At 44.3% G+C, this 22353-nt stretch overlaps 1 protein-coding gene across 1 annotated transcript in view; it reads right to left on the reverse strand.

Moving 5' to 3' along the window:
- The window catches only part of LRIG1 (leucine rich repeats and immunoglobulin like domains 1), a 92420-nt gene that overhangs the window by 25308 nt on the left and 44759 nt on the right, over positions 1–22353 (reverse strand). Inside the window, 4 exon segments of the mRNA XM_075713566.1 lie at positions 962–1105; positions 1953–2096; positions 4349–4492; positions 5195–5332. Coding sequence (XP_075569681.1) covers positions 962–1105; positions 1953–2096; positions 4349–4492; positions 5195–5332 — 570 coding nt within the window.

The raw sequence follows: 22353 nt of genomic DNA on the forward strand, positions 1-22353 counted from the left end.
TAAAGGAATGACACATGTCATGCTCACCTATCTCTGAATCCATATCCCAAAAGACTAGGGACTCACAGCTAGGCAGGCAGATGCCAACCTTTAGTCTGAGTCCAGAGTGAGGCCTCTGGAAGCAGGAAGCTGCTTTACCATACTGCTTTTTGGTGGATAGGAGAATCCCTAACAATGTTTAACAAGAGATTTCTGAGCACCAAGCAGAATGAATTACAGTTCCGCTAACCACATGTGTCAAGTTCTCCAAAGAAAAAAGTGAATCTGTCCACAGTCCCACCGAGGGGATGACAGCTACTTCTGTAAATACTGTAAGCATCCATGTGTGTCTCTTCAAAAAGGCATTAAGCAGTGCCACAGACCCAAAAGACACCCTTGCGAGGCTGTCCTCAGCAGCAAGGCTTTCTTTCATTTATCAAAGAGACTGTATTCACAGCTGGAAATCTCAGGAGAGCAAAGTCAATGTATTTACTTTTAAATGACTGAGCCCTACAGGAAGGGTAAAGCGTAAACAGGAGAAACAAGGAGAACTGCCTTTAAAGGGCCAAATCTCTGCTGGTTAAAAACATGATTGTTCTTTATAAATACAGAGGATAAAGCAAAGCTTCCTTCAGGCTGTACAGTCATTATATGGCAAGCCGTGCATGTCTTGTAACTAGCCAGCTAAAAAGTGTTGGCAAGCCGCAGATCACAAACTCTCCAGGTCTTCTGGCACTGTATACTTTTAGTGGGTTCTAGTCTTTGTTTCTGGTGCAAACATATTTTAGTCAGGTGCTCTGAAGGTCATAACGTCATGAATAACAAAGGTATCAGTTAGGAGGCTGCACTTCCTGCATTTCTACAGGTTGATATAGCAGGAGCTGCAAGCCATGTGATTGGGAAAAATCCTTATTCCCCTTCCCTGCCAACGTTACATTAGCATCAAACCCTGCCCAGCCAACCACAATAGAAACCAACTTACAGCTCATGCAGCTTCTGACAGAAGCTCCAGCCATCGGGATTGATGCGGGATATGGAGTTGTTACTGAGGTGAAGCTGGTGCAGAGATGAAAGGCCATAGAGAGACCCACTGTTCACTTCTGTCAGGCTGTTATACTCCAGGTGGCTGTGGAGAAAAATCAGAAGGAATTGACAGATAAGCAGCACTGGTCAAATGCTGAAGAATTTCCAACAAGGACTGGGATTTTAGCCATTCCTACAGACCCTTCTACATACCCATATGGATACATGCATGTGTGGGCATTTCTTGTGCAAGTGAAGGACAAAAATTCAAGGGCAACACAAAGGAAATACCCAGAATGAGCTGTGACTGCAGAGGTACGCTCCACTGCAAGTAAACTGGGCTTAAAGCATCCCATTCAAGTTTGTATTTGCAGAGTCTCAGTTGTGTGACAGCAGCGTCCAGAAACACGCTGCCTTGATCACTTGTGACCTTGCAAACACACTTGAAAGCCAATCATCTTGGAAGCTTCAAGCATTTCTCCGCAATGACTATTCAATTTGTTCTCTCGTATGGAAAGAACACATCACTGAGATAGGCCAGCTTGGTTTCTAGGTATCCCAAGAGGCAGAATAATCAGGCCTGCAACACAGAGTTTCCATGTATCAGTCAAAACAAATTTGCAGAAGCCAGACGAGCTTTTAAAGACCAGTTGAGATCTTACTGAATGTTCAAATCATCAAACATTCAAAGGAATACCGCCACAGCTCGAAAAACAGGACTTATTTTATTGAGCACCTGGTAAAGCAATGAGCTTTAGTAAACTGTAGGTCAACTAAACAGAAGCTGCTGTGGCATGGCAAAGCTCTGTGCATGCAGGACATAGAAAGAAGCACCTGGCACAGGTGCCCACAGGTCTCCGATAGGAGTCCTTGCTAAAATGCAGAGAAGGACACGATAGCAGGTGAAGCCTGGGCTGTTTAAGGGAAAAGAACCCATCTCTCCAACTTACAGAACTTGCATCTTGGCTAGACCCCAGAAAGCCCCATCAGTCAATTTGCTTATGTTGTTGCGCTGGAGTTTCAGGACTTCCAAGCTGTCCAGTCCCTGGAATGTCAGGCCTTCAATCAGGCGGATGCGATTCCGGTTCAGCTCCCTAAAATCACCAAGGCCATACAAGTTTATTAAATCCTGGTCCTTTCTCATGAAATCATCTGTGCAGCATACAATGGGGACAGCAATGCCAACAACTCTTCTGTCAACGGTTCCCAGGAGAGAGCAGAAGCACACCGGAAACTTTCAATCCCAGAGTTAGCCAGGGAAGTCAGCTGGGTGTGATCGCTTAAATAAACTCACCCTGGGACAGACCTTCACTATAGAGAAATAACAGAGACAGTACAGCAATTCCTCTACATCCCTCCTCTCTCTGCACTTCTTTTAAGCCATTTATCCTTTTCATCAACTTTCACACGTCATTTTCTCTCAAGCAGAAACACCGTTTGAACTGATACAGTTAAACATCCCATTGTTTTTACAGGACTTGTAACTGCCCAGTAAAAATGTGCTCTGAAACAAGCGGGTGCCATAAGAACTGTGAGCCCAAGAGGAAATTTTATAGCTAAGTTTGAAAGGAAAGCTTTCAGCTCCCCTGACAAATTTCACGTTTTTTCCTATTATAAGAAACTAGTAATGAGTGAAACAAGTTGTTTCCAATAACAAGGCAGTCTTAGTATTTTGCATATACAGAGATCTCCAACTTGGTTCATTAAATTTCTTTTTCTTTTTTTTTTTTCCCCGTGTGGGGAGGGACTCCTAAATTTTGGGAATACGTTTTTTCTAAATAGCAATATGAACATCAACACAGCATGCTTTACTAACCTGTATCAAACACTCCTATGGATTGCTAGACCCAGAGATACCAAGTGAAATACCAGTTCCACAAATTCAGTGAAAAACCGTCATCAACACAATGCACTAAAGCTGAAGACAGAGTGTTTAAAATGGATACCTTTCTGCACACACAAAACTAACCCAATGGTAGTTCCCTATTCAGTGTTTGTGTTGAGAAAATGGTGGAGGTTACAACATCAGAACTTGTTTTGGAAAACATGAGGAAGCCGTAGAAACTTTAAGCTTATTTTTTAACTGCCTAAAAAAAACAATGTTGAACTTGCACTTGAGTGTAATTAAAGTCAAGTAAGCAATTAAACAGTTTGCAGGCTTAAAGACTCTTGCCTTACTGCACTTCCTATGCTATTAGTGAACCACACTTTGCTAGAAAAAGAACTGTACACAAATTCTAGAACACATCAAGTCTGTATAACTTGTAATTCATTCATGTTTATCCATATGGTTAAACAACCCGCTGCGAGACTGTCTTTAAGAGTACCAATTACTCCAACTTTCAGTAAAAACTGTGTTCCTAAAGAGATTGAGTTGACCCTAATAGTTTTGCACACAATGCAGATGAACACAGAGGATTACAAGCTCTCAGCCAATGGACAGTAACCTCCAACTGAGAGGCAGACTTTTAAGATGCGTATGCTGTTGTGTCACACTGTTCAATCCCGAACTGGCTATAAATCCTACATGGATACAAGCACAGATGCACACCCATTCCTTAGACACGTCTTGGCTTAAGGATTTGTCTCTCAATCAAGAGGATACCGTTTAGAGGTGCGAGTTCCAACAGCTTTTGTAGACTTTATGTTAACAGACAGAGGGTGACCTTTTGCTATCAAATTTGAGGGAAAGACTGCACCAGGCCTCAGGTTGGGCCCATTTCTCCAACAGCAGCAGAAGGGAAAAGCTAAAGCATTAGTGCTACTGTTTTACACATAAAGTGTATTTATAGCTGCAGATGTCTATGTGTCCCCATGCAGCTCCTACCATACGGACCGCAGGCAGGACAACAATGATGTGTGTGTTAACTCATCTACAGTGCTATTTTCTCTACCCAAGTATCACCGCACAGTTTAACAACCTTCCATCGTTACTTTTTTTACTGCCACATAAAGACACCTGTGTGGTCTTGAAAAAACTAACACGGTAGCTGAGCTCTGTTGCTTGCAACATCTTCCAAACCTCTCCTGCGCCACAGACACCAGCAGCTTTTAAGGGAATGGATTTGTCTTATGCTGTCAAGCACACAAGATGCTGATGTACGCTGCAGCACCCCTCCCTTCCCGCCTGATCAAAAGAACGGCCTGAAAAGCCAATAGCTACAGGACAAAAAGGACCCTCTCCCAATATGTTTTACTAGGTGCTGGCACAGGACTACTGCATAGCGTATTCTAAGTTTTACAGATGGCAGGTGAGGAAGGGTGACATTTAGTGTGTTTATCCTCAGGGACATTTTGTCTCCATAAAGTGTGGCTGAGCTTAATTAAAGTGCACATTTCTACTCACAGTTGTGTTAGCCTGGGTAGCCTGAACGCCTTGACAGGAAGCTGAGTGATCCTGTTTTTACTCAGACGAAGTGTTAGCAGGGACCGTGACAGACTATCAAAAGCGCCAGGCTCCAGAGTGCTGATTCTGTTGCTCCCCAGGTAGCTGCAATAAATCACAGCAGAAAAATGAACAGTTCTGTCAGAAATCTCCTTTTATCAGCATTTGGTTGGTCTCCAGACAGGCTGGTGAAATTACAGAGGTGGCTTCAAATCAGTTGGATTTCTGGCTGCACAAAGAGCACAGTGCCTTTCCCAGAGCCATGTGACGACCGTGGAAAAGTGCTGCACACTTCCCAAGAGCTCCTTGATGCCATCCTATTTCAGCAAGGCAATTGGGAGTGGAAGCCAGAAACTGGAGAATATTTCAGTGCAAGATGACTCCATTCATTCCCCATTTTTCCCTCAGCATCTGTCCCAGGGGTCTTTCTTACCTGGACCCTAGTCTTAGCCACAGAGGCTGTTTTGTTAACAGGCAAACATCAGTCACAGCACCACTCTCTTATATCCTCTTACATCCAGGAGCAGAAACTTTGGTGCAAACTTTAATGCAAGCAGATTATCTGTCTGCACCTATTGAAAGGTACTTAAAAACCAGATTATTTTACGTTTCCCTGAATAGGCAAACATCTCAAAAATATAACCTGACAGTAGTGCTGCCTTCTAATTCTCCTTTGCACTTAAAATCCTGACGAATAACTCCATATTTTGAATGTTCATTCCCCCTCTGTTTTTTTAAAGAAGGTTTGAGGCCTTTTTCTCTGCTGTGGTAACTCAACAAAAGCCGTTCCCAACAAGAAAAACTCACAGCTCCTTTATGTGAAGTCCCTGTGGAAAGCAGCCGTTTCGGATTTCCGTGATGTCATTGAAACTCAGGTCCAACGTTTCCAGGGTAACGTAGGGCTTCAGTTGACTTGCTTCAATGCTGCGGATCCTGTTGTGATGCCTGAAACAGTCAGGAGGAGAAACAGAGACAATTTAGCTCTCTTAAAAAAAACCAGAAAGAATACCTGAGACCACAGCAGGCCCACAGGCTGGCCCCTGAGTTCACACACTCAGACTTACGGTGCTTCTTCAACAGCTGTCCGAGAAGAAACCCACACCAGAGAGATCTTCCCTAATCCCCGTGCTGTTCCTATGGCTAGAGAGACTAGAGACTAGCTCACAGATATCTGCAAGCTTCCAGACACTTTTTCTGATACGGTACAAGACTTTCACCTTCTACAGAACTACTGACTCCATTCATCGGGTTTTTTTCCGGTAATTTGGGCTTGGTCTCTTACAAGCCTGCACTTCCAGAATGGACTTGTTACAGGCAAGGAGTGCAGGGCTGGATTTTAATCCCACAGGCAAGGAGTACTGATCAACGGTTTAAACAACCTGCCAATGTTTTACACAGAGGACGGGTTTTTCAGAGCAGGAAACAGATAAGTAAACATGATCTCGGCAAAAGTTACAAACCATTGTTTCCTTAATTCCTAAGGATTCTTCTGAAAACTCCCAGCTTTAGACTATGTTACAATGATTTGTAATGCACAGAAATACTGTAAGAGGGCTTGCAAACGTTCTTGCAAACATTTCCTCATCTTTTGCTACCTTTGTCCCACTGTGCAATTAGGACAACTCTGCAGTGCCAGTGCTCTACCCAAGCACTGACTGCAGGATCAGAGCCTGTAACAATCACCTATGATTGCTGCCCTACCAGTACCAGCCCAAAGGATTCAATCTAATGCTTTTCTTTAGAGAAGGTACTACAAGCTGTCCTCTGGGTTTTTGCAGCCATCAAACAGTTAAATACCTCTAGAATTCAACTGTACTCAACAAGGTCTAACTAAAAACCCCCCAAGTCCTTTCCTCTGACTCCTTTCTGGCCTGAATCAGTAGAGAGAACACTAACCAATTAAAAAAATATATTGGGCATTAGTCACAAGTAGAGCACATGCCTGATGTGAATTTAGACCAGTCACTGATATTACTGGCAAGGCTGCGAGTGAGGCACTCCAAACAGAGACACTCATCAGACACTTGAGAACTTGCTGAATAATAAGAGATAGCAGAGGGTTCAGACAAGTACTGTGCCTTAATCCGGCGGACTACCCACTGAGCAACCAGAAGAGGAGACGGCAGCCAGTGAAAGCACTCTTGAACGCAAACCAGGACGTCCCAGCTTTCCCGACAAAGCATCAGCTCTTTGAAACAAAAAACTGATGGATGAGCCAACCCCAGCCGTCCAGGCACTGAAGCTGATGGGTGCCTAGGAGCCCATTTTCTCCAGCCTCACCCCCATTTCAGGCTCTCCCAGGGGTACAGACAAGCTCTTTTCAAAGAAAACCTCTCCCCCCAAACAAAAATACCAATAGCACATGGCAAGGGACCTGCTCTCCGCGCTGTGATCTGCTCCTTCACCCTCCCTGTTACTAAACCCAGATATTTTCACCACCACGTTTGCTGGTGTCTGTAACAGGAAGAAGGTAAAATCTGCATCCCCAGAACCATTTGCTTTCTGGAGACTCACCCTTTAAACAGCCAGCACGTGACCCTCGCCTACACTGGGGAAACATTCACAGAAATGCTGCTTTGACTAAAGAGTTTAAATGCTACTTAATTAATTCAATGCAGACTCACAAATCATTAAGGATAAATTTTACACCACTGTAGCAATGCACTGCTAATGTGGTGCAAAAAGGCATCAGGAAAATCAAAAGAAAGTCATTAACTTATGTCCCCAAACTGGTTATTATGGGTGACACACATACAGGTCTCTGCAATCACAAACTGTATAAAAGCCAATGATATGGCTACTATCCAAATAACCAATATTCATTTACAGCTAGGAATAAAGACTGCATTTTCACATCCATGGCACATACTAGAACACAGCTCCAGTGAATTTATGCTATAGTGAGACTAAAATACCGGAGTTTAAATTGAACACATTGGTGAGGGGGATTTCTTTTCCCCAAGCACTGGTTTCTTTTGCAAGAAACTAGATTAGTAGAATCAACAAGTTAAAAAATTTCAATCTTTCTTCCTCCTCCTCAGAAGAGAGTCCATTAAATGTGTGTGACCCTGATTGAGGAAAGTACCTCAACACAGACATAAGTGAAAGCAAACCTCAAGCATGTTTTTGGAGCTCTGCTGAAGCAAGGGCGGCGAGTTCAACTCTGATCTCATCTAGGCTGTGATGGCTGAGATGAATCTGGCCATAAATTAACAGGAAATGAAGGCTTGTACAAATGAATGTGAAGAATCTATAAATTACCTGACAATCCCTGCGCAGGGCAGCTAAGTCTGCAAGGGAGCAAGAGTACAGAGTGAGTTTGGACATGAAGCGCTCTTCAGAAGCCAATGTTATTTTTCTGGAGTATTAATATTTCTGTGCTTTAGTTGCTCAACGAATATACAATCTGCCCGCCTGCCAGAACTCACAGCCCGTCCCAGAAGACCGACTTTAAGAAGGGAAGAAAAGGACAGGAAGGAACTATTTTGTTTGAGCCACGTTCACAGTTTCCAGGTGACTTCTGTCCATTCGCCTCTTGCTTTTCATGTGCTACAGCTGGCAGATTAGATGGATGCATTATTTCACACATGAAAAAAACAAGCTCCTTTCTCTCCCTCTCTCCATCTCCTTCAAACATGGGTTGACTCCAAATGTAACTCTCAGCTCCAAACACCATCCCCGGCCAGTCCCAGCTGGGGAATGTCAGACAGTTTGCTGCAGAGCACTGCACCCTCTCAAACCACTGCACTTCAAACAAAAATGAAGCCGGCTGACTTTGCCTATACACAGCATACGATATGAATGCGACATCGTTCAAACCTTTTACTAGCTTGATCACATTTTATTTTTCATTCTTTCAGTAAGAGCTGAAATGGGATTTAACCCTTCCTATTATTACTTGGATCCTTTATTCCCAATCTCATCACAAGGGTGTTTTACAGGAAAAAAGACCAGTGACATTATGACTTTGCCTCTCCCCTTCAGCAGTGACTGGAAAAGGGCTGGATTTTTCCCAGCTAGCTCCTTAGTTTACACTTAGTTGGCTTCAAAGGTGACAGATCAGATTTTAGTACCAATTGCTGAAACCAGGCTTTAAAGCACAAATTATCGGTGTTTCCACAACCAATTTGCCTCCAGGTGTCTTTTCCTCTCCCCACTCCTTAGGTATCACAGCCTGGAAACAGCTTTCCGTGTCTCACTTCAGCCACTGTTACCTCAAGAGTATAGGATGACAGGGCTTCAATGTGAGATTGAGCAATTAGAGCCTGAAGCAGAAGCCAAGCCTCTTAGTTTCTATTCCCAGCTTTGGCACTAACTCGTCTGCCTTGGGCAAGTTTCTTAACCCCTCTCTACCTCTGGTTCACCAACATGTATGGGAACATACTACTGGACTAGGATCACGCAGGGCTGCCTTCACCGAGGACTAAGAATCTGGAGTGAAAGCAGCCCAAGCGAAGAAGAATCATAGGAACTAAGGAGCCCATCCAAGTCCATTTGCGTTTGCTCATGAATATGGGGAGATCTGGCTACAAGAGTTGAACTTCCCAGCTCGTACCCAACCTCATTCCTGGAGACACCCCATTTGCAGCTAACGCAGACCTTGAACTGTAACGTCTTAGTGCCAAACTAAGGTAACCCAAAGTCAGCAATAGATTACTTTCACGCTGCAAGCTGTATACATATGGCACCGGTCCAGAAATTGCTTCGCCCTCAGGTCAGCACCAGCTACAGCTGCAAATGGAGAGAGGAGAGCTGAGGGAAGCTACCCTCCAGCCACCGCCACTTAACCCGCCCGCGCTCCCGGTCAACACCCCGAGGTCCCGCAGCCTCTTAGCCCTTGCACTTTGCACCGCTCCTGAATAGACCCCGCAGGATTACAGGAGATGTGGATTAACCTCAGCCAGCTCTTTGCTGAACCAAGCCCATGAGGACCACATCAGGAAGCGAAGGCACGCTCTGCGCTCCTCCGGGCTGCTGCGAGACAGAAAAACAAGCAAAATGTTCCAGCGAAGCCAAAGGGTGTTTGGGTTTGCTCTAAGTCGGGAGGGAGCTGAAGGGGGTGGCAGGAAAACAACAGGTGGTGCAAAGTCAAAAGCTTGCAGCATTTCCAGGAATCTCAGCTTGTATTTTAGAGGTAAAGTTACACTTTAATCCCGGTGGGTTTCCTCATTTGAAGCTTCTTTGTGAATATTTATTTGATAAACAGGCTGTGAAACACTTTCCACTAGACCTAACAGGAGAAGAATTTACCTTCCTCTTTGCAGCAAGCCTGTCCTTTGGAGAACACTAATCAGTTTAATTTAGACCGTGGCTTCAAACTGCTTGTGTGAAATCGATGCAGAGAGCAGCGCAAACACGCTCCTTTGTTGTTCGAGCCACATTCACTTCCCCTCAGCAGCTGCCCATTAGAAAGCGGACAGCGGAAAATCAAAGCAAGCAGACCCTCAGATGGGAACTTACAGGGGCTTTGGCTGGACTGATTTAAATACAATCAGCGCAAAACCTCCTGGTTTAGACAAAGCTTGAATTAAGGCTGCCTTGGCTGCTGCGAGTCTGCAGCGCAAATGTTTGGTGTGAAGTGAGGCTAAAGGCAGGGAGAAGTCACATGCTTGGCCTTCATGTCGTGTCAGCTTACAGAGCTGGCTGGGCTCACAAAAAAGAAAGCAAGCCGTAATACAGCAAACCTATTAAACCAACACCTGTTATAGGCATCAAAAATAAAATCAAGCTTCAAAAGAGAGGCTCCGTACCTCGGGTAGGGTTCTATTAATACACAAGCACATTTTTAAAATTAGCATATGAGGGAGATCACAAGGCTAGAAACAGAGATTAAAAAGTTCAGGGTTTGGTTAATATTTCCATACTGGGAAAGTACTGAAGAAACCAAATGCTAGAGCCAGAAAGAGTTACGGGGTTTGCCACTGAAGGACCGGCAAGGTTGGGTGTCAGACACAGGCCACGCAAAGAGAGCGAGATCAAAGGCACCGTAACAGGAGACGGATCGCACACACTGTGACTAACCCACGCCTGGAATTACCTGCCCTCCTCCTCCACCTCCTCAATTCAGAGAAGATGAAGATTTAATACTGATCCTCCTAGAAACACTAGAGAAGACTCAAGACATGGGTTCCTACACTCTCACCTTAGATGATCTGCCATCTGATTTTAGCCCATCGTTCCCTACACACACAAAAAAAAATTAAAAAACCCCCAAAACCAAAACAGTTTCAGAGTAGAACGCAATGCCTGAGCAATTTTCCTGACAAGTATGAAGGGGTACTGATAATGTGGAAGATGTGTTTGTGTTTACAACAGCAGCAACATAAATGTTTCTGTTTGTTCTGGTCACCTTATTGCAATCAATAACTGAAGATCTGTCCCAAGCGCTTCTTATTAACATATGGCAAGAAGAAAAGAGGAGAATATCATTGGACCTGGACATCAGCTTTGACTTAAAGTTTGTACAGTTTATCAATGCACATCTTCTTGTGTCATTTTTATACGTCACTTGTAAAAGTTTTTCTGCTTCCAAAGACTTTTATTCTAAAAAGATTCCTCTGCTGTACTGGAACTTGTGAAAGATCTGCTTTGGAGTAGTGAAGCTACATCTGCAGCAGCAGATGAAGTGAACATGCAGGTGACATGCTGGAAATCTGTTGCACACCATCCCTATGCACAAGACCTTCCCTGAAAGACTGAACTGCCCGAAGTGTGTAAACCCTCATGCTTCCCAACTGCTCCAGGAAAGCCCCGCTAGCTGTCTGACACTTTACACTATCATGTCAGCCCTGCCAGGATAATCCACAAGGCTCAAGATTTTGTACCATTACAAGAAGGTACATTTTCATCCAACACAACATGCGCTGTATTCGCTTATGGGAACAGCCCCACTGTCCTTTCAGAATAAGGCTGCATGGGTTATTGTCTGGGCAGGAAGCAAGGATGCATGGAAGCAGCCCCCATTTTTCTCAGATGCTCTGAATCACTCCTTCCCTGAGGAATCCTGGCAGATTCCCAGGCTGCCACAGATACAGCTCTGTTTGTTCAGGTGCTGGCTGCACGCACATGAGCAGAGCAGTGGCAGGCCAAGCAGCCACCACATTTTAGGGTCAGCCACAAAAAAAACCCGAAAGCCACCAACCCCCAAAAAACCCCCCACCAAACAAAAACACCCACCAAAAAAAAAAAAAAACCCAACCCACCACCCTTGTATAATTTTTACAGGTATCCTACCTTTACCCTAAAGCTTTCCATGCTCTCCGAGTCTGTATGTGAGCACCCTCCCCCTCCCCAGTACTCCTTCAGAAGAAAGCCTTTCTAAGATGCAGCAAACAAAATCTGTGACCATTTTACACTCTGCTTTCATTTAAAACCGTTATACATAAGCATAAAACAAGAACAGGCTGATGGAGCTAGGCCAACTACATTAAACGACGGCAGAAAGTCTAAAGACATTTCCCTATCTCCTGTACACCAGCTTCAAACCTGATACATTTCAGGGAGCTTTCATGCATCAGGTTATATTCTTGCCTTGTGTTGGTGGGTTAGGATGGACAAGCATGAAGCAAACCACCCACAGCTATACATGGGCCAGGACAGACGGGGGTTCAAGAAAAAGTGGGGTTTTTTTGGTGGCTTTGGGGTTTTTTTTGTTGTTGTTTGGGGTTGGTGTCCCCATCCCCCCCCCCCATTTGGGCTTTTTGGGTTTAGGTTGTGTTTGGGGGGGTGGTGTTTGGGGTTGGTTTTTTTTTTTTTTTTTAGGGGAGGAAAAGAAATGCGACCTTTCGTGGTGAAGTGACTGCATTTCTGTTCCAGGTCACGGATGTTCAGAGTCAGAAAGCAGTCTGGGAGATGGGATTTGCTCATTCATCCCTTTGGACCCAGGAGCAGCAGCCACCTGCAAGTCAAGTCAGTGACACTGCAAAGGGCTGGGTTATGAACTCCCTGTTCCCACAAGCAAACCATTACTCACGCAAATAGTTCCACTGCAGTCAACAGAACTATCCATGTGAGACCAGTGTGACTCAAGGACTACGTTTTCACTAGCTCTTAAGGGCTACTCCGTGGCCCACAAGACCAAACTCATCTGCCTCTCACATTGATGGACTGCAACCATGGACCCTGGTGCAGTCCAGGCGTACCACAGAGCATCCCTGGGCCCTGGGTACTCGAACATGGGCAGATAACACCTCCTGCCAGGCATGTTCTCGTAGCTGTTTCATGAGACAGCCACACAAATAAGAGTTAGGCAGAGATCAAGCACACTCTTTAGAAGCTGGCTTTCAGAGCAGCTGGACATAACCAAGGGTTTCATGAACATTCATTAAGGGCTTTTGTTGCGTTCAGTATAAACTGCATGAAGGAAAGCCTTTCTTCTAACATAACCAAAAACACTGCATCCAGTGAGATACATATTCTCTTAGGATATTTCTGCACTAGCAATGTTTATGTAAACTCTGACTCGTTAGATGACCTTACACTGTGTGTTAGATCCACTGAGGTAAGTGATGTAATTTTTAAAAGCTCTCTCCCTCACTTTGATCCGCATTTACTCTCAACTAGACTTTTTTGACTTGCCACCATACAATTTGGGATATTTTTTGCAATATGCAACTTCCTAAGCCTTTGGCATTCGGTCCCATTAGCAGAGTAGAATGTGTGGGACAAGCAGGATTAGAAGTTAGTCATCTTTAAAACAGAGGCAGTCTTACCTCCTCAGCAGATTGCATAACATCAAAGCAAATTAAGATTGCTGAAGACAAGACAGTCTCTATTATGGGCACAATACCCCCCATCAGCAACAGGGTGGTTCCAAGACGACCAGCGTTTCTGCTCTCTTCTGATTACACTGGATGTTTCATGAAGATTGTACTCCACAGAGGCTTTTTAAATGATGTATTCACAAAGGGCTCAGATCCATTAAAAAGGCTGTGTAAAGCATCTTTCACTGTCACAGCCTCTCCATAAGGAGCTTTCCTGAACTTTTATGAACTCGATACCAGAGCACAACCTTGCTTCCCTGCGTGCAGCTCTACCACAAAACATCTCAGCAATTATCTTCAGAGTCACTGTGTGCATCCCTCAGTGGGATGATGCACCTGCTACGGTTGGGGCCAGGGGTCTTCAGCAGGGGCTGCCCAACTTGTAATGTGGTTTGGCCAGTCTCTGGCACAAGGGAGGGAGAGCACCTCTAAGTCACTGAGTGTAATCAATGCTGGTTTTGAAACAGCCCATTTGTGAAAACTCATAGCTGTGCTGGTCTTTCACCCCCTTCTCCAGCTCTCAGTCCAAACCACTGCTCATCACCCTTCATCTTCTCACATTCCCTGACCTCAGCCTGGAACAAGCACTGAGAAAGGCTGCAAAGAAGAGGAAGGAGGAGGATAATTGTCCTATGGGAATAGAAGGAAGAGAGACATATAAGGTAAATGGCAGTTTTCATACAAGAATGCAGGAAACCACATGGCTCTGCACCGGCTGTCTGAATGGGGTCGTGGGGCTCAGCAGAGCCTCTTTGAAGGACGGGCTGCATCAGTATTTGAAAGGGGTCATTCAGTTACTGCCAGATGACAGTCAGGTCAGTGTTTCTGTGTGCTACATCTTATGCCTTTAGTCTACTACTCTCTTGTTCCGCCATTGGCTTTTCCTTTTCCACTTTTACCTTGAGGGCTTTTTTCCTGCTGCTGATACATGCCAGCCAAACTCAATTTTCTATCACAAATTAAATGCATAAGCCAGTCCTCGAAGCCAAGAAAGAGCCCAGCTTCACCCCCACGGGTTTGCTGCTTTGATGAGTTCCTGCTCTCCACAGCCCCACCCTTGCGCAGCACCCAGCACAAGGAGCCACTCCATGTCCGGGCTGCTGCATAGCTTCCCCCCCCTGCCCCCCCCCATCACTGGCCTCAAAGATCAGTCAGGTTTGTGAGGAGGAACAGACATGAAGAATCAGATCCAGCCCAGATGTCAATTCAACTAGCCCAGAGCAGAGGAAGGAGCAGCTACGCTGTCCCACTCCCAAGCAGAGACAGCCGCCTCTTTTCGTTTTCATCACAGGCAAGTTTTGTGCTTCTAATCAACAAGGGCAGCATTTTCATTTGGAAGCCAATAGGGTCCAGGATCACAGGGCATGTAGGCACTTTTATCCTTAAATCCTGATGCTGATTTTAGTTTCTCTTTGTGTAATAAATGATCAAAGTAAAGAAGATCCACCACAGCCTAGTGAGTGCATGTGTGTTGTGGGTGGCTTTGTTTTGCTTTTGTCTCTCCACAGGAGAGAGGAGGGGAAAATACACAAGCAGAGAAGCAATTTAAGTGCAAACCAAATGTAATGGCTCTGCCCACGATGCTGGGACATTAATCCAAACTGTAATTACAAGCAGACTTCTTGATAGCATGCACTGTTTGTGCCTGAAAGCCATGATGTCACACAGGGGCTTTTCCCACCTTTGACAGGAACACAATGGAAACAGGTAAATTTAGCATCAGGGTCACAGAGCTCTTGTGTAGTTAAGGCAGGTAAATAAAGGACACCACACGTGAATCTATCTACCATCCAGACCAAACTCTAAGTCTCATGGAACTTGCAGCAGAAGTTGCTAAAAGACTTGTCCCCTGAAGAAGGCAGCAGTTGGAGAAACACATTTTTGACTGGCCAGTCAAACTCCTGTTAACACTTCAGAGATGTAGATAGGCTGGCTGGTTAGTCTGCTCCAACATGACACACACTTGTGCTCTGTTGAAAGGGCTTATCTGTCTTGTCAGCAAGGTCGCCAGATCAGGGATAGCCTCTGGGCAGGCTTCACTGTGAGCTCTGCTCGGCTGAGACTGTTCACAGCCTGCAAGAAGGAATAGTTCCTATGTGGAAAAGCAATGGTCAAGTTAGCAAAGGAAATAGCTCTTCTTAATGAGCCTAGGCACCCTGTTATTGATAAAGCATGTCAAATAAGAAGGATGGCTTCTGGAAACTGCAGAACAAGGTGTCAAAAGATCCAGGGAACAGAAAATTTGAGCTCTGAAGTAGAACTGCTATTGTGCTAAGCCAGGCTGGTATAAAACACTACCTGTTCAAGCTCCCCCAGAGCAGATCTTGTAAGATCAGTGGTAAGCATTTACCACCACCTAGCCAGTAAGTTCTTCAAGCTTCTTTAATAAGACCATTTACTTCTTCAGTTCCTCGCATTTTGAGAAAGACGACAGCTGTCTCAAGAACATAATCTGGAGGGGAAAACAACATCTTCAGTAAGACCACCAAAAGGTGTTCCTTTTCCATGGCACCTGAAAAATTACAGGAAGTCCAATCCCTTCCCCTGGTTGTTAGAGCTAATCACCCCTCCGTTCAGCAATTGCTGCCACACAGCAGGTGATCTGCAGTATACGCATTGGAGAGAAGATACTTTAAGTCTAAAAGCAATGAGCCATTTATAGATTCTTTCTTTTGCCATCAACTCTTAATTCTTCCCTTCTCCCCAACTTATTTTTCTCTGCTCAGATCTGACCACTAGAACTTTTCACTTCTACACCCCTGCGCTCCTGTTTCATTTTCCAGCCGCCTTTGCCATCTTCCCTGATGTGCAACCGAACATCGAATGGTTTGACAGGCAGAACATGTACTCACCCAACCACTTATTCCCAATCAATAGTCACACGGAATTCCTGTTAACAAGCAAGAGTTATGTACACACTCAGAAGGGAGGGTGGCCTCTTAAGTGATCACTTCATCTAAAGGTACGACTGATGACTTCCTCATCTACCTTAACCAGCAGGCAGATTTTCCACCCTGCATACCCCCAGCAGGGCTGCTTTTGCAAGAGTAAGCTCGTGACTTTTGACATGATCTCTATTGTTCATCTCTGCAATTAATGGGGGCATTTAACATGGGTTAAAAATAACAGAAACTCCAGCACATAGCTCATTCTTAACTGAATAAAAGCTGGCTTTCTAGAGATTTTTTTTCTTTTGCTAATCTTTTCCAACATAGACATGGCAGGATCACAATTTAGTGAACACTGTTTACACTAGTGTTTCTTTACCCTGAATTACACACTATTCCTAATGGTGCCAGTGGAAGCAATGATGGAAGCGCTAGACATCATACGGAGCAGAAGGTAAATGGCAAAACTGATGTTTTACTCACTGGGCTTTGAACCGCATGGGCAGGATTCGTTTTTTAACACCTCTGCTGAAACAGTTTTAGCCTTGTTATACACAGAGGAACTAAAAGACACCACCTGTTCTCAAGCCTTCCAGGATGCTTGAAGGTAAACAAAATGGAGAGATTTTGAAAGTGCCTTTATGGCACCATGCTTTAAAAAAAAAAAAAAAAAAAAACCACACACACAAAAGACCAAACAAACAAAAAAAGCAACCACCACAATTCTACCTCCACCCCTGTTCTTACTCCTCACTAGGCATCTATTCGATGCTCTGAGCAAGCACCACTTGTCTAACAACCAGGATAAACTGAGGACTGATAACAAGGACTAACTGGGCAATCTCAGTAGGGAAGAAAGCACAGAAACAGTAACATATGATAGTTTCCTGATTTTGTGCAATTGTTACAAAACTGAACCAGGCAAGCTTTCCGAGAGTAAAAAGGGCAGAGAATTCTACCCAGAAATAATTTAACTTGCTTTTATTGCAACTGCAACTCTGCTTTTACTCACCCCTGAGCAAACTAAATTGTCCTTACTAGCAGTTTTTAGGCAGGAAACTCCAATATGCTAAAAAAACCTTCCAACTCAGCAAGTTATTCATGTTTGAAATCTGCTCAGCCTGTGAAGACTAACAAAGGAATTGCTTTTGTAGACATGTGCTTTATTTGCCATATGCCATTAAATGAGACAGTCAATCTACCACAGATATTAATAGTAGCAAGTTTGGGCTATTCTAAGGCTCAAATATGAGGCTATTTTTCATATTGACCTTAACAAAAGATCATGGTCGCAAATGACCCTAACAACTAATCTAGGCTTGATCTGCAGAGGGACAGAACTTGGAAACCATCTTGTGCATTGTACATGACATGCACCTGCCCTCGGACAACACACCAGAAGATGCTTTACGAGTTACACCTGCCCTGGGGCAATACCTGCTCTTCAGCTCAGAGGAAGCAGGCCTACCCAAACAGGAATTTACTTGGTCTTGGGGTGTAATGAATTTGAGACACACACAAAGAAGATACTGTTCCAGTATTCCAGCTCCTAATCTTGTGCTCTGTCCCACAAGACCACTTGTGTCCTCTCCTTCCTCCAGAACAAATACTAACCTAGCATGGCCGGCTAAGCAGCACACAGATGTCAGAGCAGACCTAGCCCAGCTCAAAGCAATTCTCTACTCGCAGAAGAAGCTGCCACAGCTGCACAAAACGATCATCCTCACTAGCAAATACATAATAAAGTAGCCTCAAGGGGTAACTGGTATTCCATGAGCTGCCACCAGCTTTCACTATCTTTTTACTCTGGCCAATTTTTACACAGCTCTGTATGTGCCCAGATTGCTTTCCGATGCTCTTTTGTCAAGTCTGAGGACTATGTGCTCACTGCTGCTGCTTTTCTAGAATAAATGATTACTCATTTCCCTGGAATAGCCTCAGATCCTTTGCCATTTCCATGCGCTCACGTTATATCTGAAAGCTCGAAGAGGACATGCAAGTGATTAGAACAGTTCCAACAGCCCAAAAGAGAAGTCAAAACAGCATCTCTTCTGGTGCTTGGGAGCACATGATTAATGAGAATTTCCTCCACTGGGAAAGGCTCTTGCAGGCTTTGGCCTCAAGAACTAGCAGACTTCATGCACCAGAGCCTTACTATGAACTCCGAGTAAAACAAAAACAGGAGAGATGGGTTTCAGAGTATCTTATACCTGTACATTGCTTGCATATGGAACAGCCCAACTGCCAGCATTCTTTCTATTCACCCTTCCACATCAATATATTCACAGTCAAAAATAGAAGCTGAGTAGTGTAGCCTGTACTATGGACCAAATACTCAGAAAGCAACTCTGTCTCCAGCCTCTGAGGGGAATTACCCAAGTAAACGCTAGAGAATTGGTCCCTGTAGACATGACATCATGTAAGAACTGATGCAAGCAGGGGCCGGGGCTTAATCTGCTCCCACTGATGGATCTACACCTGCATATCACTTTCCCTTACTTACCAGAGAAATTCTTCTTTGTGCAAGCAATTACGGAGCATGGCAGGCAGTGCGGTTTCCTGAACTGCCCAAGACACGTCCTGCACACAAGCAGAGCCTGCTGACTTCAACTGGACCCCGCACACGGCTGCATCTGAGTCATCTGGATTTTGTGCTTACGAGTACAAAAGCACTTGCTGTGACCCAGATGGAATTAACAGAGTATTCCCCTTATTTCTAATTGTTAGATCATCCTTTTTTAACTCCAGCAAAAATGACTTGCAGACTAAGTCTCTTGGGGGTCAAGGCAGTTGTTTTGTTTGTACAGCAACTAGCACAGCAGGATCCCAGGCCACAAGTGGCCTCCAAGGCTACATCTATACTATCATGTGAGCTCCAACCTCAATTCTTCATTTAAGCCCCAAACTTCCCAGCTATCAACACCGCCTACACAGAGGTTTATACTCTGGCCTAGTCAGGAACATGAAGTGAGCTCACACCTCATGTAGGCACCAGCTCAGGCTTGAGCTGTGCTCTATAAACAGCTCAGATACAGCAGTTTTGAGCTCTTCCCTCTAACAGGGGTTACCCAGAGAGGCTGCCAAAGCAGGAACTGCAGCTGCAGTTCCTCTGATACTCAGCCAAGTCTTCACCATCTTAACTTGAAAAGCAAAGACAAACTGGAGTCCTGCATCTCAACATCACCACCTCAGCTCCTGGGAAAAGCCTGCAGAAACGAAGGCGTATTTGCTAGATCACACTTGGATCAGCAGATTACAATGACTGCTAGCATTGTTTCAGCTAACATAGCAAGACACATTTGTCTTGGGTGAAAGCAAAACAGCAGCTCAAAGAATCTAATGGACCACATGGGTCTTAAAGAGGCTGTGCAAACCCCATTTGACAACACCAGTGAAACAGTGCAAACAGCACTAAAATAACAGTTGCTTTCCCAAGCCTTCACACTAAGAAAGCAGAAGGCAACAGCTCCAGGAGGAACATCAACAGTATGATCCCAGATTGGGCCACGTTAGAGAACTCCAAGACCAGTCAACTCTAATCCAGTACAAGGGTCTAATGAGATACAATGAAAATTGAAGCCAAAGTCAGACAAGAAACAAGGGTCACATTACTAACAATGTGACTAATTTCACCAGAATTACAGTGAAATCCCCAACGCTTCAGAGGAAAAGCTCTCCAAGAAACCATGCAATTCAAATGGAAACATTACTCCTGATGCAGAAAGGATTGGCTCCAGTCTTTAACCTGTCTTACCCCCAACATCCAGATGGAATACCACAGAGTACCCTCCTTTTCATAAGGACCATGCTGTCCAAATCGGCATCTGAGCTCACCAGTCCTTTCAGTCAGACCTAGCATGTTCCCTGCCACTCCCAGTTTCCAATTCTTCATGTATTTAGGTTTCAAATTTTACACAATATATTTTGCCTGTGGCACAGTAGATCACTTAGCCTTCTCCTATTAGCTCCCTCTGTTTAATTACAGTTTAATGTGAATTGATCTTTACATTAATGAGCCTGCAAAGAAGATTGATTTTCTTCAAGAGACTTTTATGCTCAGTTTGGCAGCAGAGTAGTCCTATTGATTTCGCTTTCCCCAGTAAATACGCTGCAGAGTGTCACTGCATCCCCTGTGAATCGGCTAATCCTATTTCACACTCTTTTGCTCAAAAAAATCCCTATTCTGACTTCCTTGTTATCTGTGCTTATTCAGAGCAAGATCACGGGGCCAAAGCATCTCAAGCAGCTTTGACTGTTGCTAACATACAGCTCACTGCCGTGGGTCACTATCCCCTTTGTTCCTGAATGGTTGGGGGCTTAAAAGACTTACAGTGAAAGAAACAAAAGTTATTTTTAAGTGTTTAATCTGTTAACTTCCTTAATTCCTAGCCAGCTAAGGATGTGGCACAGTGTGCTCTGTTTACCACGCTTGCTTCAGAGGTCTGGTTAGTAGGCTCTCTGCTGAGCTCCACAGCTGTGTAACAGCCTGTGTTAGTGTGCCTGCATCAGTGGATGCTGACTGAATCAGGCTGGCCACCTTGGAGCCAGGGCAGAGGACAAGGATCCACCTCCGTCATCCCGTGTGGACATCCCAAAAGCCCTCCAGGATGCATTTACCCATGTGCAGGTAGGTGAAAGAGAGGCAGACAGGCCCCAGACTACAGGATGAGCTTGCACCTGCACAAGGGTCTGTGGGAAGCCCATGGTTACAGACCAGCGCAGAGCTGATCACAGCTCAGGTGCTCCTCTTACCTGGCATGCTAGCAAGGCTAAGAGAGTCTCCACACAAGTTAGTGAGGAAGTTGGACGTAAACAGACTCAGTTCTGCTGCAAATAAATGGTTTCTTCCATCCTCCCCTTCCCCACCAGATCAGGTAACACAGTCTTCTCGAGAGCCTACAGAGTTAACACACTCGTGTTGCAGCAGAACATTGGGAAGGGAAATCCTCAGCCAAGAGCATGTCAGTGAAAACATCCTGCCATCAACTCCCAAATGTCCAAGTCTAGGAACTCTAGCTAAATTACAAATGCTGTGGGAATTTCAGGCAAGATTCTTCTCTCAGCTACTCCGATGTAATTTCGGAATTAATCCCGATTCAGTCTCTCCCCCTCCCAGCTGAATTTCCTGGCTTTTGTTTGTGCTAACAGATGTTTGCATTTAATGTCTGTCTTTATTTGGTAACCCGTACATAGACTATTTTTCCCTTCTGTTCTATTAAAAGCCTTATCAAGTCCCTTATGTTTGCTCTTGTGGAGATGAACAACTTTGGCAGTATTTTCAATGTGCAAGGCAAACAAAGTGACTCTTCAAGGAATAATTAAACTGAACTAAACTTCATGGCAGTATACTAGGGCATAGCACATTTGATACATATGTTATGCCTGCATCATCTGCAGCCTGAAACATACAAAAATTTGCAGAAAGCCTTGAGAATTCTCTTTCCAACAGATTCCCACATACTTATATATAAGTAGCCCACAGTCCACATGCATGTGGGGTCAAGGAAGTTTTGGGTGGAGACAGGTACAGGAAACCCCAAAACAGGGAATGCAAAGTAATCAAGCTCATTAAAAAAATCTTTAGGAAAAATCTGAGCTTGACAATACGGCAGCCTTCTTTCTCCCAGCACCAAAAGGACAGAAAGTCTCTTCCCCAGCTTAGGAAGAGTAGGAGATGAAGTAACTCATTCAAAAGGGCTGTTTTGAGTGACAAATATACAACCCTTGCTTTTATAATACATTCACAGCCCTTTGGAAATACTTAACCACATGCAGTATACAAAACCTACTTCAGAGGTTTGTGAGGTAAACACACTTCACACATTTCTAAACACTGAAAAAAAAGGAAATCTATTTATTTTTCTTTAGCAGTAAGAATACACTGTAACACTATATACTTAAACATAAACCAGTTTCCCAGTACACAGTCTTCATTATGAGTCTGCACACTGGGTTTGGTTTGGCAGCCTCCCCATTTATTACTTCACAGATTTGAAGGCCAGAACAAACCAGCAGGACCATATAATCTGATTCCTTACATCACAGAAGGCCAAAGAACTCTACCCAACAATTTGCATATCAAGCCCATTAACCTAGAGTTGAACTAAAAGACCATCTTTTAGGAAGCCATCCAATTGATTTAAAGACTCCCAAGGATGGAGAAAGCCTCACTTCCTCAGCAAATCATTCCAATGTGAGTTAGTCAGCAACACTGATTAAAGCAGGTACTTTAAAATGTCTTTCAGATTATTTTTACCTCTGAAAAATTAAAAGGAAATGCAGGGGGGAAAAAAAACCCAGCATTCTCCAAAACAAG

This window comes from Pelecanus crispus, chromosome 7 (assembly GCF_030463565.1).
Source record: "Pelecanus crispus isolate bPelCri1 chromosome 7, bPelCri1.pri, whole genome shotgun sequence".
Lineage (NCBI taxonomy): Eukaryota > Metazoa > Chordata > Aves > Pelecaniformes > Pelecanidae > Pelecanus > Pelecanus crispus.